This window comes from Nyctereutes procyonoides, unplaced genomic scaffold (genome assembly GCF_905146905.1).
Source record: "Nyctereutes procyonoides isolate TBG_1078 unplaced genomic scaffold, NYPRO_anot_genome, whole genome shotgun sequence".
NCBI lineage: Eukaryota > Metazoa > Chordata > Mammalia > Carnivora > Canidae > Nyctereutes > Nyctereutes procyonoides.
Window position 1 is genome coordinate 15,305,082 of NW_026575044.1, and position 14,406 is coordinate 15,319,487.

At 60.0% G+C, this 14,406-nt stretch overlaps 2 protein-coding genes across 3 annotated transcripts; both read right to left on the reverse strand.

Moving 5' to 3' along the window:
- Window positions 1-5,331: 5,331 nt before the first annotated feature.
- On the reverse strand, window positions 5,332-7,838 carry LENEP (lens epithelial protein). The gene is made up of 2 exons (XM_055323874.1): window positions 7,382-7,838; window positions 5,332-7,300 (listed from the first exon to the last, which is right to left on the reverse strand). Exon 1 carries the CDS (start codon window positions 7,608-7,610, stop codon window positions 7,425-7,427), a length of 186 nt encoding a protein of 61 aa, XP_055179849.1. The 5' UTR covers window positions 7,611-7,838; the 3' UTR covers window positions 5,332-7,300; window positions 7,382-7,424.
- A 265-nt stretch (window positions 7,839-8,103) lies between these two features.
- Window positions 8,104-13,647, reverse strand: FLAD1 (flavin adenine dinucleotide synthetase 1). Of its 2 annotated transcripts, none has more exons than XM_055323860.1 (8): window positions 13,580-13,647; window positions 12,957-13,182; window positions 10,713-11,457; window positions 9,977-10,124; window positions 9,468-9,566; window positions 9,198-9,387; window positions 8,405-8,478; window positions 8,104-8,319 (listed from the first exon to the last, which is right to left on the reverse strand). In XM_055323860.1, the coding sequence occupies exons 2-8, from the start codon at window positions 13,035-13,037 to the stop codon at window positions 8,184-8,186; spliced, it is 1,473 nt and encodes a 490-aa protein (XP_055179835.1). In that variant the 5' UTR covers window positions 13,038-13,182; window positions 13,580-13,647; the 3' UTR covers window positions 8,104-8,183. The 2 variants fall into 2 exon arrangements, with proteins under 2 accessions (XP_055179835.1, XP_055179836.1); XM_055323861.1 differs by having other exon boundaries at window positions 12,957-13,150; window positions 13,580-13,638.
- Window positions 13,648-14,406: the final 759 nt, after the last annotated feature.

Genomic DNA, 14,406 nt, shown 5'->3' on the forward strand with positions numbered 1-14,406 from the left:
CAATAAGGATATAAACTTCAACCCCTCGGTCCAGCCAGTCCCTGCGGGGCGCAGATGGGTCCCTCCCTCCCCTGGCGCTCCCTTCCTCTGAGCTTCTACTCTGCTCTCCCAGCCTTGGCCACCGTGCTCGTTTTCCCTCCTTCTCTCCTGCGCTCTCTTTCTCCCTCCACCTGCCGCGGTCCCTCTCCCCCTCCCTCTCCCTCTTTCTCCTCTAGCCCCTATCTCTAGCAGTCCACCTTAACTCGGGCTCCACCCCCGACCCCCATCCAGCCCTCCGCGGCGGCCCCGCCCCGCCCCCTGCGCTCCGCCGCCCTGCCCGCCCATTGGGCTGCGCACCCGCCCGTCTCAAGTGGGTCCCGCCCTGCGTTCCGCCAGGGAGGGGGCGGAGCCGAGGGGCTGGCCTGAAACCTGGAGGAGGGAAAGGGGGAGGGGCAGTGTCCGCAGTGGCCCGGGAACCCAGCGCCCCCGTCGTGGGCTCTCGGTCTCCACGAGGGGCTTTTGTGCAGTCACCCAGTCGGGAGGGAAGGATCTGAGAGGTTAAAGATAGGCCGGGTGGGGGTGAGGCGGGACTTAAGGGATTGAGGAAGGGGGGGTCCCGGGAGGGGCTATAATCAGGTCAGTGCCCCGGGAGGTAGGGGGAGGGGAGCCGCCAGGCCTTGGCTCCGGCTCCTACGCCCCTCCCCGACTCCGAGGGCTCGGGGGAGTGGGGGCTGCGGGCACTGTGCATCCCTCCCCACGCGTGACGGCGCCCCGCGGGGAGGGAGTGGCGCCTTGGGCCAGCAGCCTCTGCGCCCCAGCCGGTGCCCGCTGCGGCCTTGGCATTGTCGGAGGGGAGGGGCTGGGGCAGCAAAGAGGGAGGGGGAGGCGCGCTCGCGCGGTTGCTCCCCGCCTCCATTCCGCCTGCTCCCTAAGTGGAGAAACTGAGTCTCCGCGAAGAAGGGACCTCTAGACCGGGATTCATTCCGAGACCCCGGTGGCCAGGGGAGCCTGGGCGTTTCCAGATGTGTGTGGGGGGCGGGGTACGGTACGTCCTCGACGCCCCCGCCGGTGAAGAAGGAGCCTGGGGGAACGCGTCCAGCAGTGGACTCGTCCAGCGGCGCCCGCCGCGCTCTGTACCCGGACGGCCCCTCCCACTGGTGTAAAACGGAGTCAAATCCTGCTACCGCGAGCCAGGTTCCGTTCCCCGCAGCCGGCCGAGCCGAACCGGGGCCGAACCCCGGCCGACTCCCTCCCGCTTCCCCAGCCCCCTCCGCGGGGGGCCTCCCTCCCTTTCCAGCAGGTGGCTCCGCGCGACACCAGCTCAACCTGTTGGACCACAATGGGCGGCGCCAGGGGGCCCTGGCCCTCACCCTGGCTGACCCGGGATCCCCGCGCAGGGGGAGGGGCGGAGTCCCGGGTCCTCCCTCCCTCTCCGGCCGTGACTCAGCCTCGGGGCCGCTACCCTGCGCCCCAGCCAGGGGCGGAAAGTGTGAGGCGCTCCTGAGGGCCCGGGCCAAGCCAAACAGCCCCCCACCTCAGACATTATCTCACTGGAGAATTAGGGGGGCTGTAGGAAGGAGGGGGTAGCAGCAGGCCTGGGGCGCTCCCGCTCGTAAAGTCCGCTCCAGGTTTTTCTATCGTCCCTGTTCCCCTTGGGCCCTGCGGCCGGTCACTGCTCCGGGTTTTCTTCTCGGCCCCGCCGGACTGTCCAGTCGTTGAGCGCCGGGAGCGGCGGGGTCCAGGCCAGGGTTTCTCCCTCCCTCTCCTGCCGTCGGGATCGCGCTGGCCTAGGGAAGAGTCGTGCTGGGGGATAGACGCAGTGCCACGGAGAGGGGGCTGCTGCTTGGAGGAGGGGGCAAGGCCCAGGCAAAGGAGGGCGGGAAGGTGGCTCTGGCAGGGGAGAGCCTGGGTGTCCAGAGGCAGCCCAAGGGCGGACGCCTTGGCACCAGACCCTAGGTACGGAGAAACGAGGGGCGCCCCGGGCCTCTGGCCGCCCCGTCCACCCTCGCCTAGGGTCGTCTCCGGAGTCTTGCTGGACTCGGGCTGGACCTGCCAGCAGCGGGACCTAGAACCTCCTGTCTGTTCCTCCGCGACAGCCTGCCCCGCTCCCGCCAGCACCCACGTTTCTCTTCTCGTCCATACAGCTTCCTTGCAGGCGCAGAAGTCGGAGGGGGGATCCCCGACTCGAAATTCCCGCCTTCCCTCTAGCTCCTAGCTCCTGGTAGCCCAGAAAGCCCGACTGGGTGCTGCGCCCCCTTCCAGGAGCACTCCCCACCCCCTCACCCCCCACCCCGCCCCCAGCGGGGCCCCAGGGGGCCTGCTGCCACCCCCGCCCTGCCACCAGGCCGGGACTGGCACCGAGGTCTGCAGGGCAGGTGTGGGGCCTACAGGGGCCTCCCGGGGAGGGGGCGGGCATCCCAGATTCGCACATGCAGACCTAAATCTCAGGCGACCAGCCAGCCCTTAATTTTGAGGGGAACGTCACAGGAGATGGGTAAATCCCGGAAAGTGAGACGTGCTTGACGGTGCGAAGGATGCCAGCCCGGGCTGGGAGTTCATCCCTCCTCGCTAGGGCTGTGTACCTGGGGCCGGGGGCGACGGCTCCGGTGACAGCCAGGTGTCGGACTGGCCACGTGCGCTCAGGGACAGCTGCAGGACAGTTAGGTGTTTGCAGAGCGCGCTTCTGGAGGAAGAAGGTCTGGGCTGTCTGGGCAGGGTCCTGAGTGAGTGGGTCTGGGGGCCTGTGTTGGAAGTTGGGCGGGGGTTGCTGAACTAGAAGCCGAGCGTCAGCTTGCCCTGGGCGCCCACCTCTTCCCCGCTCCCCCCGCTGCCCCGGCTGCCTCCGCTTCCCTCGAAAAACCCGCCGCCCAGGAAACCGCTGGGGGCGCTCAGACCGCAGCACCCCCCCGCTCGCCGCCCCCCGGCGCCCCCACCGCGACCGCCCAACCCACCTGAAGGGGCCGTGGCTGCCAGGGTTGCCCCTCCCGCCGACTCCCCCCCCACACCTGCGGGCGCACTATTTATAACCCAGCGCCTATTCCGGGCCTCTGGGCGGGAGCCGGCTGCGCCTCAGCGCTAATCATCTCCGGGATCTCTGCGCCCCTCAGGGCCGGGGGAGATAAATTTAGCCTCAGGAAGCTCGGGGAACAATTTCCAAAACTCCACGTCCCGGAACAGGCGAAACAGAACCCCTGCGCCCTCGGCCTCGGAGGGGCGGCCAGCAGGCGGCGCAGGTGCCGCGGCCCCGCGAGCCCGGCGGAGAAGCCGGGGCTGGTGGAGGACGCGAGGGTCGGGGGGCGGCGGCTCCGGCCGGGAGGGGCCGGAAGGACGCGCAGGGCAGGCTGTACAAAGTCTTAGCTGGGAGTAACCGAGAAAGGGCTTGGGGACTTCTGCCCTTCGAAGGGGAAATGACTGCTATGCAAACGAGATGCAAATAGGAACGCCAGGAAGCGCTGGTGCCCTTGGGGGTCTGCGCTCCCGCGTGGGTGAAACCACGCCGCACCCCTCCATCCCTCGGCTTCGGGGCGTTGCAGGGAAAACGCGGGCCCCTACCAAGATAGTTAGTAAAATAGCTGGTTTAGTGCGCGCGGCTCACAGACCCTGTGGCCAGGACCCCTGTCCTCTACTTCCCTTTGGCACACCATGTCCGCCGGAATCCGCTGGGAATCCTGGCTGTCAGGCCGCTCCTCCCAGGGCTGTCGCTTTTAGGGGTCCCTTTCAACTTCGCGGAGGCTCAGGCCCGGTTTTATCCCTCCCTTCCCCTACCTCCATGTGGCCACTAGAGGGCGCCCGGGCGCCCGGGGTTAGATCTTCCCTACCCCTCCCCTCTTCTGCCGCCCACGCCCTGCCCTGAGCTCCTGAGAGTGGTTTGGACACTCCAGACCTGAGCTTACCCTCGCTCTTTTTCCCTTGGAGAGGAGTGGGCAGGTGTAGAGCAGGAAACCATCTCCTGGCTTGTGTGGACGCCCACAGGAGCCGGGGAAAGCAAGTACAGGAGCTGTGTGGAAGTGAAGTGGAAGTGGGGGTCACCAGGTGGGTGCAGATCATGGCACTGGTCCTCTTCATGCATGGCCTTCCTGGCCCCATCTCCCAGGCACCGGTTCAGAAGAGGAAGGCTGGCCAGTGGAGAAAAACCCTGGACTTGAGATGAGGAAATCTAGGTTCACCGCCTGACCACCCCATTGCAGTGTGCCCTGGGCATGACCTTGGATGGGTCGCTTTTCACCTCTCTGGGCCCATTTTCTTCAAGGTGGCAATGACTGACTGCCCTCGCCCTGCCGCCTTGCAGAGTGGGCCTGCGTAAGTCTGCAAGTGTGTTGTGGAGTGAGGAGGGCTTTCAGAGGGTGCACAAGCTTTTCATTATTCTCCCACCCTCTCCTCAGCCTCTCCACCTTCAGGACTCTCTTGAAAGTTGACCCTGTCCATGGGCCACCTCACGTCACTCCCCTTTGCCCTCTTTCAAGGTCCCAGGCCCCGCCCCCTTCCATCCACCACTGCCCGGGTGCTCTTTCCTGGACGTCCCCACCCCTGGCAAAGGCCCTTGGACTCAGGACCCTCAGACTCCAGGATCCACCTGCAGGTGCCATCCCAGCTGGTGGCTAGAAAGGAAAAGGAGGCAGAAGGCCAGAGCTGGAATCAGGGTGGGGCTCCCCAAGCAGGGTTCAGGCTACGAGGGGGAGGTAGGAGCTCCATATTCATGTGGGAAGGTGAATTATGTGCCTCCTCCACTGCTAACTGCTCTGGTTGCATTGAGGACTTTACCCCTTCCCATTGCTGTGCTCTGGGGGTTAGGTGGGCTCAAGGGACCAGGAAAGAGCACTGACTTGATTTTGTGGGGGCCTAAGGAGGGTGGCTAAGCTGCTGAGGTGAAAAATCACCTTGAGGTACACCTGGCTGGCTCAGTTGGTTGAGTGTCAGGTTTTTGGTTTTGGCTTGGGTTATGATCTTGGATGCGTGAGGTCGAGCCCGCGTTGGGGATACTTGGGATTCTCTCACTCTGCCTACCCATTGCCCCCTCCCACCCCACCGCTTACGTGCATCCTCTCTCTCTCTCAAATAATCTTTTTTAAAATAAATGAGGAGTGGAGCACTGTGGAGTACTGTGCTACTGCCAGAAGGATGGGGGCAGGCTCCACGTGTACTGATAGGAATCCTGTATGGGCCATGCAGAGGGAGGGATATGGGGCCGTGTGGAGAGCGTGTTGTCAACTCACAGAGTGCCTGGCTGGCTCAGTCTGGGGAGTGTGTAACTCTCTCACTCTCTTTTTAAGCAGGCTCCACACCCAGCATGGACCCCAATGCAGAGCTTGAACTCAGAACCTGAGATTAAGATCAAGAGTCGGACGCTTAATTGGGCCACCTAGATGCCCCAAGTGTGTGACTCTTGATCTTGGGATTGTGAGTTTGTGTCCCACACTGGGTGTAGAGATTACTTAAAAAAATTTTTTTTCAAAGATTTTATTTATTTATTCATGAGAGACACAAAGAGAGAGAGAGGCAGAGACACAGGCAGAGGGAGAAGCAGGCTCCATGCAGCGAGCCTGATGTGGGACTCGATCCCAGGACTCCAGGATCATGCCCTGAGATGAAGGCAGATGCTTGAAGGCAGATGCTTTAATTGTTGAGCCACCCAGGCATCCCCCACCCCCCCAAAAAAAAGCTTAAAAAAAAAAAAAGAATGTGTATGCATTCAGGCCAGCCCCTTCTCTCCACCACTATAGCTAAGACACCTGCTCTGAGCCCCTGACATGTTGGCCTCCTGATGGTGCTCTCCCGTCCCACCCTTGCTCCTTAACGTCTGTTCTCAACACAGTAGCCAGTGTGAACACCTTGCAGTGGCGTTTTCATTTCACTTGGCATAGAGCTCGGCCCTATGTCCCCTGGCTTAGAGGCCCTCAAGGACCTGGCCCACAATCTGGCCCAAACCACCCCAGTCAACTTGTCCTTTTTTCCATACACCTATCACCTAATAACATCTCTACACTTATTTTATTTGTTTCTATTTTATTTTCTGTATCTGCCCACGAGAATATAAGCTCTGTGAGTACAGGGGCCTATTGTGCTCCTGCTGCGTTCAGAGCGCCCAGACCAGTGTGCAGTGGATGCTCAATGACATTTGTTACATGAATGAACGCATGGAGATGCAGTATGTGTGCAGACTATCTCTGGAATGTTCTCCAGGAGCCTGGCAAAGCTGACTAACTCCTGGGCAGAGAGGTGGGGGCGGGGGGGGTGGGAGACTCAGTTCTCACCAGCATAGGTCCTCACTCGTCTTTACAAAAGGAGGTGTATGTCATCTTTACAAAAGGAGACAAAACATGCCCAGAAAAACTGAGTTAACTCAGAAGTTGGGGGGGAACTGGTCTCTGGGAGTGGGGAGAGTGCCTGGTATAGCATCCCCAGGCCTGAGCCCCAGGAGAGGAGGGGGAAACAGCCAGCCCCAAGAGGGCCCGGGGCATGTGAGCTCAGGCTGGGGTGGGGGGTGTGCGTGGGCCATGAGGTCTGCTCAGCTGGTGCGTACCTACCCCCAGGGTGTCCTTCAGGGAAGCATGTTGGTGGCTGCCTGGGGGAAGTGGAGCACCTCTGTACATTCTGGCTGCTTGTGCCTGTGCTCTGTGCTAAGCCCGAGGCCACCCAGGTCCAGGTCTTTTCCCAAGATCTCCAGAGGCAGGCAGCGGGCCAGACCAGGTTTTGGATTTGGGTTCCCAGCCCCAGGCACAGGACTTCATAGACCCCACCCAAGCTGGATCCCTCCCTACCCACCAGGCCTTTCCACCCTCCACCTTTCCCACCCAGGTATCAGTGAGTCAGAAAACCTGGTTTTCAGTCTCAGCTCTATCCAGGACAACCTCCTTCCCTCCCTGGTCTGTACTCTGGCTCCAGACCCTTCCAGGACTGAGTTTTTCTGACATTTAGGACTTGAGGCCTCAAGGCCTATTTATTTTATATGTGTATACACACACACACACACACACACACACTTCATTGATTCTCAAACACAGATATTAGGGGACAGGGGACAAGCCCATTCCTGGCACTGAGAGGATGGAAAAATCAACCATCTGGGCTGGTGGGCTCCCTGTGCCAGGCCTGGAGAGGGGCCAGGTCCTGCAGCAGTCTTCCTGGGGTCGCAGCCAGCAGGCCAAGCTCCCGTGCCCCGGAGGTCTACTGGAGGTAGGTGCGGGGAGCGGAGGCCTAGGGACGCAGGACTGGCAGACAGACGGCACAAACTGGAAGCAGGACGCATATGTCACTCGATGCTGTGGCCCATCCTTGGCCAAGCAGCTGGTCCTGGGAGTCCTGCTGGGGGCCAGGCTGGGTGCTAGAAGAGAGAAGGGGAAGCTGAGGGGCAGGCTTCAACACAGTGGGGTAGCCAGGCCTCCTGTTTGCCCTGCCTCCCTACCTGAGCACCGCCAGCTGCCAGCCTCAGGGAGGTTGTCCCCCTGTCAATCCAGCAGCTCTTTGATACACCAGCAGCAGAGGATGATATAGGCAAGTTCCTTCAGGGTCTGCTGCAGGCCCTCCCACCCTGTGCCCAGCTTCATGACAGGCACCCGGAGACCAGTGTCTCCCAGGGCTCGTCTGAAGGAGAAAGGCAGGGTGTGGGCCAGGGGCTGTGTCTGGGGCTGCATGTGGCCAGCAGCTCTGAAGCATGTGGGAGCCGCCTCTAGTGCCTTTTATCCATGGCATCCCCACCCCCCAGACCTCATGACTGTGGGGACAAAGGCCCCGGGGTCTAGCACAGGGAAAGTTCTGGGCCCCAGAATAGGCTGAGTCAGCCTCCCTGGACAGGGATGGAGGCTGGGCTGAGGAGGCGGAGGAACTGGCCACCCCATCTTCCAGCCCCCCACCAGGCTCACTTCCCTTCCTCCAGCCTGGGTCTGGAAACTGGGGCCCTGCCATTGCCGCCTCCTCCCCCAGTGGCTGCCAGGACTCCACGCTCCTGCCCTCTCCTGTCCTCGGCAGGCTCCTACTGGGGCTGGCCTTCAGAATCACCAATGGGAGTGCCTTTCCAGTCTGTTCTGCACAAGCCCCCACCCCTGGCCCCACTGACTTGACAGGCAGAGCCTGGCCCATGTCTACCTTTCCCATCCCCAGAGCAGGAAGACACAGCCACAGCATCAGCCCAGGAGAGGCACGGTTTATTGACAGGTTACACCCCAGGAAGGCCTCCCTCCCAGCTCCTGGAGCGGATGAGTGCGAGGTCATGTGCGGGAGTTCCGCTCCTCCTCTTCGTTCTCAAGTAGGTAGGCAGGACGGTAGGTGGGCTGTCCCCCTGGGCTCAGGCACTTCAGGGCCGGGTTCCTCACCGTGTTCTCCCGGCCCCCCAGGGACGTGTAGCTGAACCGGGAGAATGGAAGCAGGTGGTGGGTGGCTCTCCCTACCCCACATCCCCCCCACACCCACACTCTCCCAGCACTCTTACCCTCGGTCATATAGGATGCAGTACGGGACAAAGAGCTGACGCAGGAAGTCCCAGATGTCTCTATAGGTCCAGTCCTGGGAGGTAAGAATATAATCACCCATACCCCCTTCCCACACTTAACCCCTGCCACCTGGGGAGGGGTCCTTCCTAGGGCTCTTCTGCCTCTCAGCCTGATTCTCTGCCACAGTTTGTTCCTATAAGCCACGCCACATGCAAGACCAAGCCTGCATCCTGGCCCCACCAGCCCCAACCCACAGGTGTGTGTGTGCCAGGGCAGGGACGGGCTGTCTGTGCAAGCCAGTATGGTGCAGCACACATTGTGTGGTCATGGAAATGGTCTCTAACTGTGTTGTCTGACATGTGGACACCTGGAACATGGTTAGTGCAACGGAAAAAGTGAATTTTGAATTGTACTTAATTTTTAAAATGAAGAGTTAATTCACATGCCACAGAGCCACAGAATTCTTCCTTCTAAAGTATACCATTCAGTGGTTTTTAGTAATTTCCTATTTTGTTCTAGTAAGTGACAGTCTGAGTATAGTAAGTGGCTAGTGGCCACCACCACACTGGACAGCACAGAGCTGGCAAAAGAAAGCACAAGCCTGCCTTTAAATCAGTGCTAAATAAGGCCTGGTCAGAAGGCTGACCCACCAAGCAGCACAGCCTCCCCTGGACGCTGGGGTTCTACATCTGAGCACCCGGCTCCGACTTCTCCCACACCCAGAAGCCAGGGTGCATGACCCACAGGGATCAGGGGACTGGGCTGGAGGCACCACAGCCTCTACCCCGTTACCAGCAGCGGGTTGACACGCATGAAGGCAGGCCAGCCAGGGTCAGTGGGGCTGAAGGGGCAGAGGCTGCAGGAGTAGGGGTCCGTGCGGCGCGTGCCCATCAGGACAGCCTCCAGTTGGGGGTGCCGCGCCTGCAGCTCGCTCAGGGCCTGCTTCATGTCGCCCTCAGCCTCCAACACCTGTAGATTATACCTGTGGAACGAAGAGGGCTGGGGGTCAGAAGTGGGCACTGCCAAGCTCCCCTGGAGCCTCCACCCCCAGGCCCCTAGTACCTCTTGATGGTATCCTGGAGGAACTGCTCCAGCTCGGGAAAAGGGGAGATGCTGCGGATATACAGGATCTGCAGGGGTTCCTGAGCATCGGGGCATTTCCTGGCGGGGGGGGGGGGGGTGTGGAGGAAGGATGCATAGGCTTTTGGGGAAGGCAGGGAGATGCTTGCTCGAGCTTGCACTGTTCTCCTTGGTCCCCGGAAGGACCCTTATCTTTCTCATCCATGACAACCAGTTCCTATGTAAAGCCCATCTTGTAAAGCTCCTTGGTCCTGGAGCACACAGCCCATCTCAGGTATGTAAATCTCACCTCCCCAACAGGACTGTGAGCTCCCTTCACAGCCACACATCCAGGGCTGCACCATGGCAGCTGCTTGATAAATGTGGTGGGGGACCACAGCTGAGAGGTCACCAGGGCTGCTTCCTCCCAACCCCATTTGCTGGCCCCCTTCCCCTGCCTGCCTGGGGCCACCAGAGCACCTGTGAGGGCTCAGCCTGGGGTGCAGGCTCACCTCTGCACGGCCGCATGGAGGAGGTGCAGCAGTGCGGTGCAGTCCTTGCCGCCATTGAAGCCCACACAGAGGTGGGTGAGGCCATACTGAGCCAGGGCAGTCTCGATAGTCTGCAGGGCACCTGCCACCTTCTTCCCCAGGGAAGACTCTGCAAGCAGACACACGAGAGGCCATCACATAGATACACGTGGCTGGTGGAGGGCGGTGGGGGCCACGCTGCCCTTGGTTAGTCTTTCTTGACTTCCAGTGTGTGTTGTGTAATGTCCAGACTCCTGCACGCCCCTTGGAGTGTGCCCCCCTGGGCTGTTCAGCTCACTCTTCACCCCAGTGTCTTCCCTCTGGGGGCCCTGGTTCCCTTCCCCAAGCCCCACACTATTTGCTCTCACCCAATCTGGCTGACCACCCCACATGTATGTTACTTGCCCAGTAGACTGTATCTAGTAGATGCTCAGATCAGGGCTGCCCTACCCGCTGTGGAGGCCCCATGGCATCCCCATCTCCTGCCCAGGCACCTGTGTGACGCCCACCTCTCTCGTTATGCTGGGCCTCTGAAGGGCACGGCGTACAACTGTCTTGTTGGGGTACAACCCTCACACCCAGCATGGTGCTGGTGACAGTCGGCACTCAGTCTACACTTATAGGAGCCATCTTCCACCCGCTCCTGGACTTTCAGGAAGCCTCCAGCAGCCCCCACATTCCTAAGCCCAGGGAGGCCCCCCCTAACCCAGGCCCCTACCTGACTCTGACAGTTTGTATACGGCCTCACTGGCCTGCTGCACAGCATCGGGCACATAGGGGACCAGCGACCCCGGGGGAAGATGGGCAGTCAGGTAGGCCAGGCATTCTTCCAGGGGCCCTTCCTCCTCCGAGTCCAGCATCAGCTTCACCTGATAGTAGTTGCTGCCCCAGTCAGGGTAGGAACCCAGGCCAAGCTTGCGCCCAAAGTGGGCCTGGGCCTCAGCCAGGATGGGGGCGATAGAGGCCTCATCAGCGGCCACATAGAGCTCCCGCAGGTGGAACTGCACAGCTGTGTTTTGGAACAGCCCCTTTAGCCCCTCCAGCACCCTCCTCAGCAGCTCGGGAATGCCTGGGAAGAGGTAGACGTTTCGGACAGAGACCAGCGGGAATTTGAAGGGCTGGCCCGTTTGAGGATCTATGCCGTAATGTAGGCGGGCAGAGGAGGGCACCAGAGACAGCTTCTCCCAGCCCTTCCCTCCTAGGGCTTTGATGGCTGCTTCCAGCTCGGGGTGTGGTTTAAGCTCATCCCCGAAGGCCTGTGCTACAGCCTCAAAGGTTACGTCGTCATGAGTGGGGCCGATGCCCCCTGCTGTGAGGACGTGGGTGAAGCGACTGGAGAAAGAAGTGATCTCGGCTGCAATCGTGGTGACCTCATCAGGGACAACAGAGACGCGGCACACCTGGACCCCCAGGGAGCGCAGTGTCCGGCACAAAAAGTAGGTGTTGGTGTCCTGAGTGTGTCCCTGGGAGAAGAGATGGTGACAGTGAGTATCAATGCGGTGGGGATGAAGGGCAAAGGGGAAAGGGTGACAGCTGCATTTTCCCGATGGTGGGGCACTGTGCTCTTTGGGGGGTACTGTCTTGGGCTGCCAAAAAGCCTGGACTGGGGGATCCCTGGGTGGCGCAGCGGTTTAGCACCTGTCTTTGGCCCAGGGCGCGATCCTGGAGACCCGGGATCGAATCCCACATCGGGCTCCCGGTGCATGGAGCCTGCCTCTCCCTCTCAATCTGTGTGACTATCATAAATAAATAAAAATTAAAAAAAAAAAAAAAAGCCTGGACTGGGCACAGGAGTGAGAAAATCCAGCTGAACAGTCAGGGGTAGCATGATCCACCCTGGGCCTTCTTTGCATTTGAACCTTGACCTCAGATATGCTTATGGATTCCATGGCCAATTCTATTGTGGATGACTCATCCACTACCTCACCAGTCCTGCCAGTTTCAATCCTCCGGCTCCCGGCACTTACTAGGCATTTCTACCATATTCCTGGCTGTTGTCACTTTGGTTAGTGGCATCCACAGACACTGTCCATAGCCAGTTGGGCACTTTTGTTGTCAACTCTATTGAAATGTCTCCCCACTTCTGCTCTTTGTCCTTACTACCACCATGCAGGTCTTTGGCACCTTTTATCTGGACAGTGGTGACAGTCCCTGGCCAGGCTCCCAGCCTCCAGCCACAGTGCTCTGCCCCAGGCCTCCTGACTAACCTTTCTAATGTGCTACTGTGATTGCACCACTCTTGGGCTCAAAAGCCATGTGTTGTTTCCAACCATATTCTGATTAAAGTTCAAATTCCTTTGCAGAATATTTGAGGCTGCCTGTCTATGGGTGTAGATCTGACGCTCTTCCCTGGCCCCATCTCCTTCTTCTTCTTTACAGGGGGCTTCGTAGGTAAGGGTTGCCCTGGAGGAAGAGAGAATGGGCTTGGAATCCCAGCTCTACCACTCCTGAGCTCTGTAATCTTGGGCAAACTTCTCAGTCTCATCATCTAATAACTGAGATTTATAATAAAAGTATCAAATCTCATGGGAATGCTCTAAGGATTAGTTAAGACCGCGTATTGATATAATAAGCACACTGCCAGGCCTCAGTAAGCATTCAAAAAACGGGTCAAAATTAGTTATTGCAAGCCTGATGCCATGACCTCTCTTAAGACTTCCCTCATTGTTCCGAGGGATTTCCTCCATCTAGTCCTCTCCTGTTTTGCTTACTCATGCACTGCACCTCCTTCACGGGATGGACTCCCGCTGGTTCCTGTAAAGCCCTCCTACCGCTATGAAAATGCTTGGCAAATTGTAGCAACTTTGCTGCAAGTTTTCAACAGAGTAACTGGAAGAACATGTTGGACCCACTACAGGGACGTGGTGGGCAAGGGGGCGCCCCCGGTCGGCCTCCCTCAGCAAGGTGCAGCAGGCTCTAGAGGACGGGCGGTGCCCACCCCCCCTCTCCGTCCCAGACACACCTTGAGGATCTCATCTCCAACAATGATGATGCCCGCCGTCACGCTGCGCCCTGGGGGAGGTGCAAAGGCCCTAGATGCCATGGTCCTGCCTTCTCTGCCCCTCTGCACGGCCCTCCAGTAGCCACCCAGGGCCCCAAATAGGGGTCGGAAGCAGGGGAGTCGCGCCAGGTCTACAGGGCACTGGGGGCCATAGCCTGAAAACAGGGGGGTCTGGGGTCAAGGGAACCTGGAGGAGCCAGAAGGGACACGGGGAGGGCATGAGGGCACGCTCTTTCTCAGAGAAAGACCTCGCCAGGCCCCTGACAAGACTTTAATCCTTGCCTCTAAGAATTGCGTTCTCAAACCCCAGCCCCGGCCTCTTCGCATGCCTTCTAAGCTCGGCTACAGTGTCCTTAAAATGTCCTGCTCTCCGAGCACCCACAGCCGAGCGCGGCCACCTGCACCTTTAAAGACCTCTTCTCTTCGGGGCACTTGTCCCTTTAAGCGTCTCGCCCCCTCCGCCCGGGACTGGAGCGCAGGCGCCCCTCCCTCAGGCGCCCCTCCCTCAGGCGCCCGCACCCCTTCTGGCCGGAGCCCCGTCTCCCCGCCCCGCTGCAGCCCGCCACGCTCTCCCAGGTCCGCACCTGCCTCTCGGGCCCTTCCCCGGCTCGTGCCCTCTGCTCCCGCACGTCCCGAGCGACCTCCGCACGCAGAGTCCCACCCCAGACCCGTACCTTCTCACGGCGGTTGGTCACCGTGGCTGTCGCTCAGACGGCCTCCAAGGGCCCATTGGTGCAGCTGGCTGTCGCTCGCCCGCCTTAGCCAGGGGGCGGGAGCAGCGCCGGTTGCTATCGGCGACAAGCACGTGGTCACCACCCGCCCGGAACTGCGGGGGCGGGACCAGCGGGCTTGGTGCGGGGGGCGGGGCCAGCGGCAGTGGTGCGAGGCGCTGCTAGTAGCTGCGAGCGGAGGCGTGACGCTCGCCTCCATCCCGTTAATACATCCTCGCGCGCAAATGCTATGGGGCGCCCACTCTAGTTCTAGGCACTGGGGCTGCCCAGGGCTTCGGTAGCGCGCGCACGTTGGAGACACCAGCAAGGAACACCTTGGAAGGTAGGAAGAACTTGGAGGTGAGCTTTTAGGGTGTGGAGCGCTCATACCCCTCTATAAAAACGATGCACCTACATACCTGACCCCTGCCTTGCTCCACAATGTGGTCTGAACACCACCTTTGCCCGATTATTGGTCTTACAGGTAAAGTGAGGACAGTGACTAGGCAGTGCCTTGTGTCCACTTTGGAGTCTCACATCATCCTGGATTATTCTCATTTCAGTTGCTTTTGGTCTAAAACTGCTTAAATTTTAATGTTTTGTCCGGGATCTTTTTATAAAAAATATAAGTCCTTCCTGTGCCCAAGGTGCAGCTTGAATTCACTACCCAGAGTTGCATGCTCCACGGACAGAGCAGGCCA

Excerpts from the sequence above, each read along its gene's own strand:
- LENEP (XM_055323874.1), bottom strand. The coding sequence starts at position 7,610 with ATGCAGCCCCAGACACAGCCCCTGGCCCACACCCTGCCTTTCTCCTTC.
- FLAD1 (XM_055323860.1), bottom strand. The coding sequence starts at position 13,037 with ATGGCATCTAGGGCCTTTGCACCTCCCCCAGGGCGCAGCGTGACGGCG. Across the intron at positions 9,388-9,467 it reads CTCCAGGATACCATCAAGAG|GTATAATCTACAGGTGTTGG; the intron begins GTACTAGGGGCC and ends TTCGTTCCACAG. Across the intron at positions 8,320-8,404 it reads TGCATCCTATATGACCGAGG|CTACACGTCCCTGGGGGGCC; the intron begins GTAAGAGTGCTG and ends CTCCCGGTTCAG.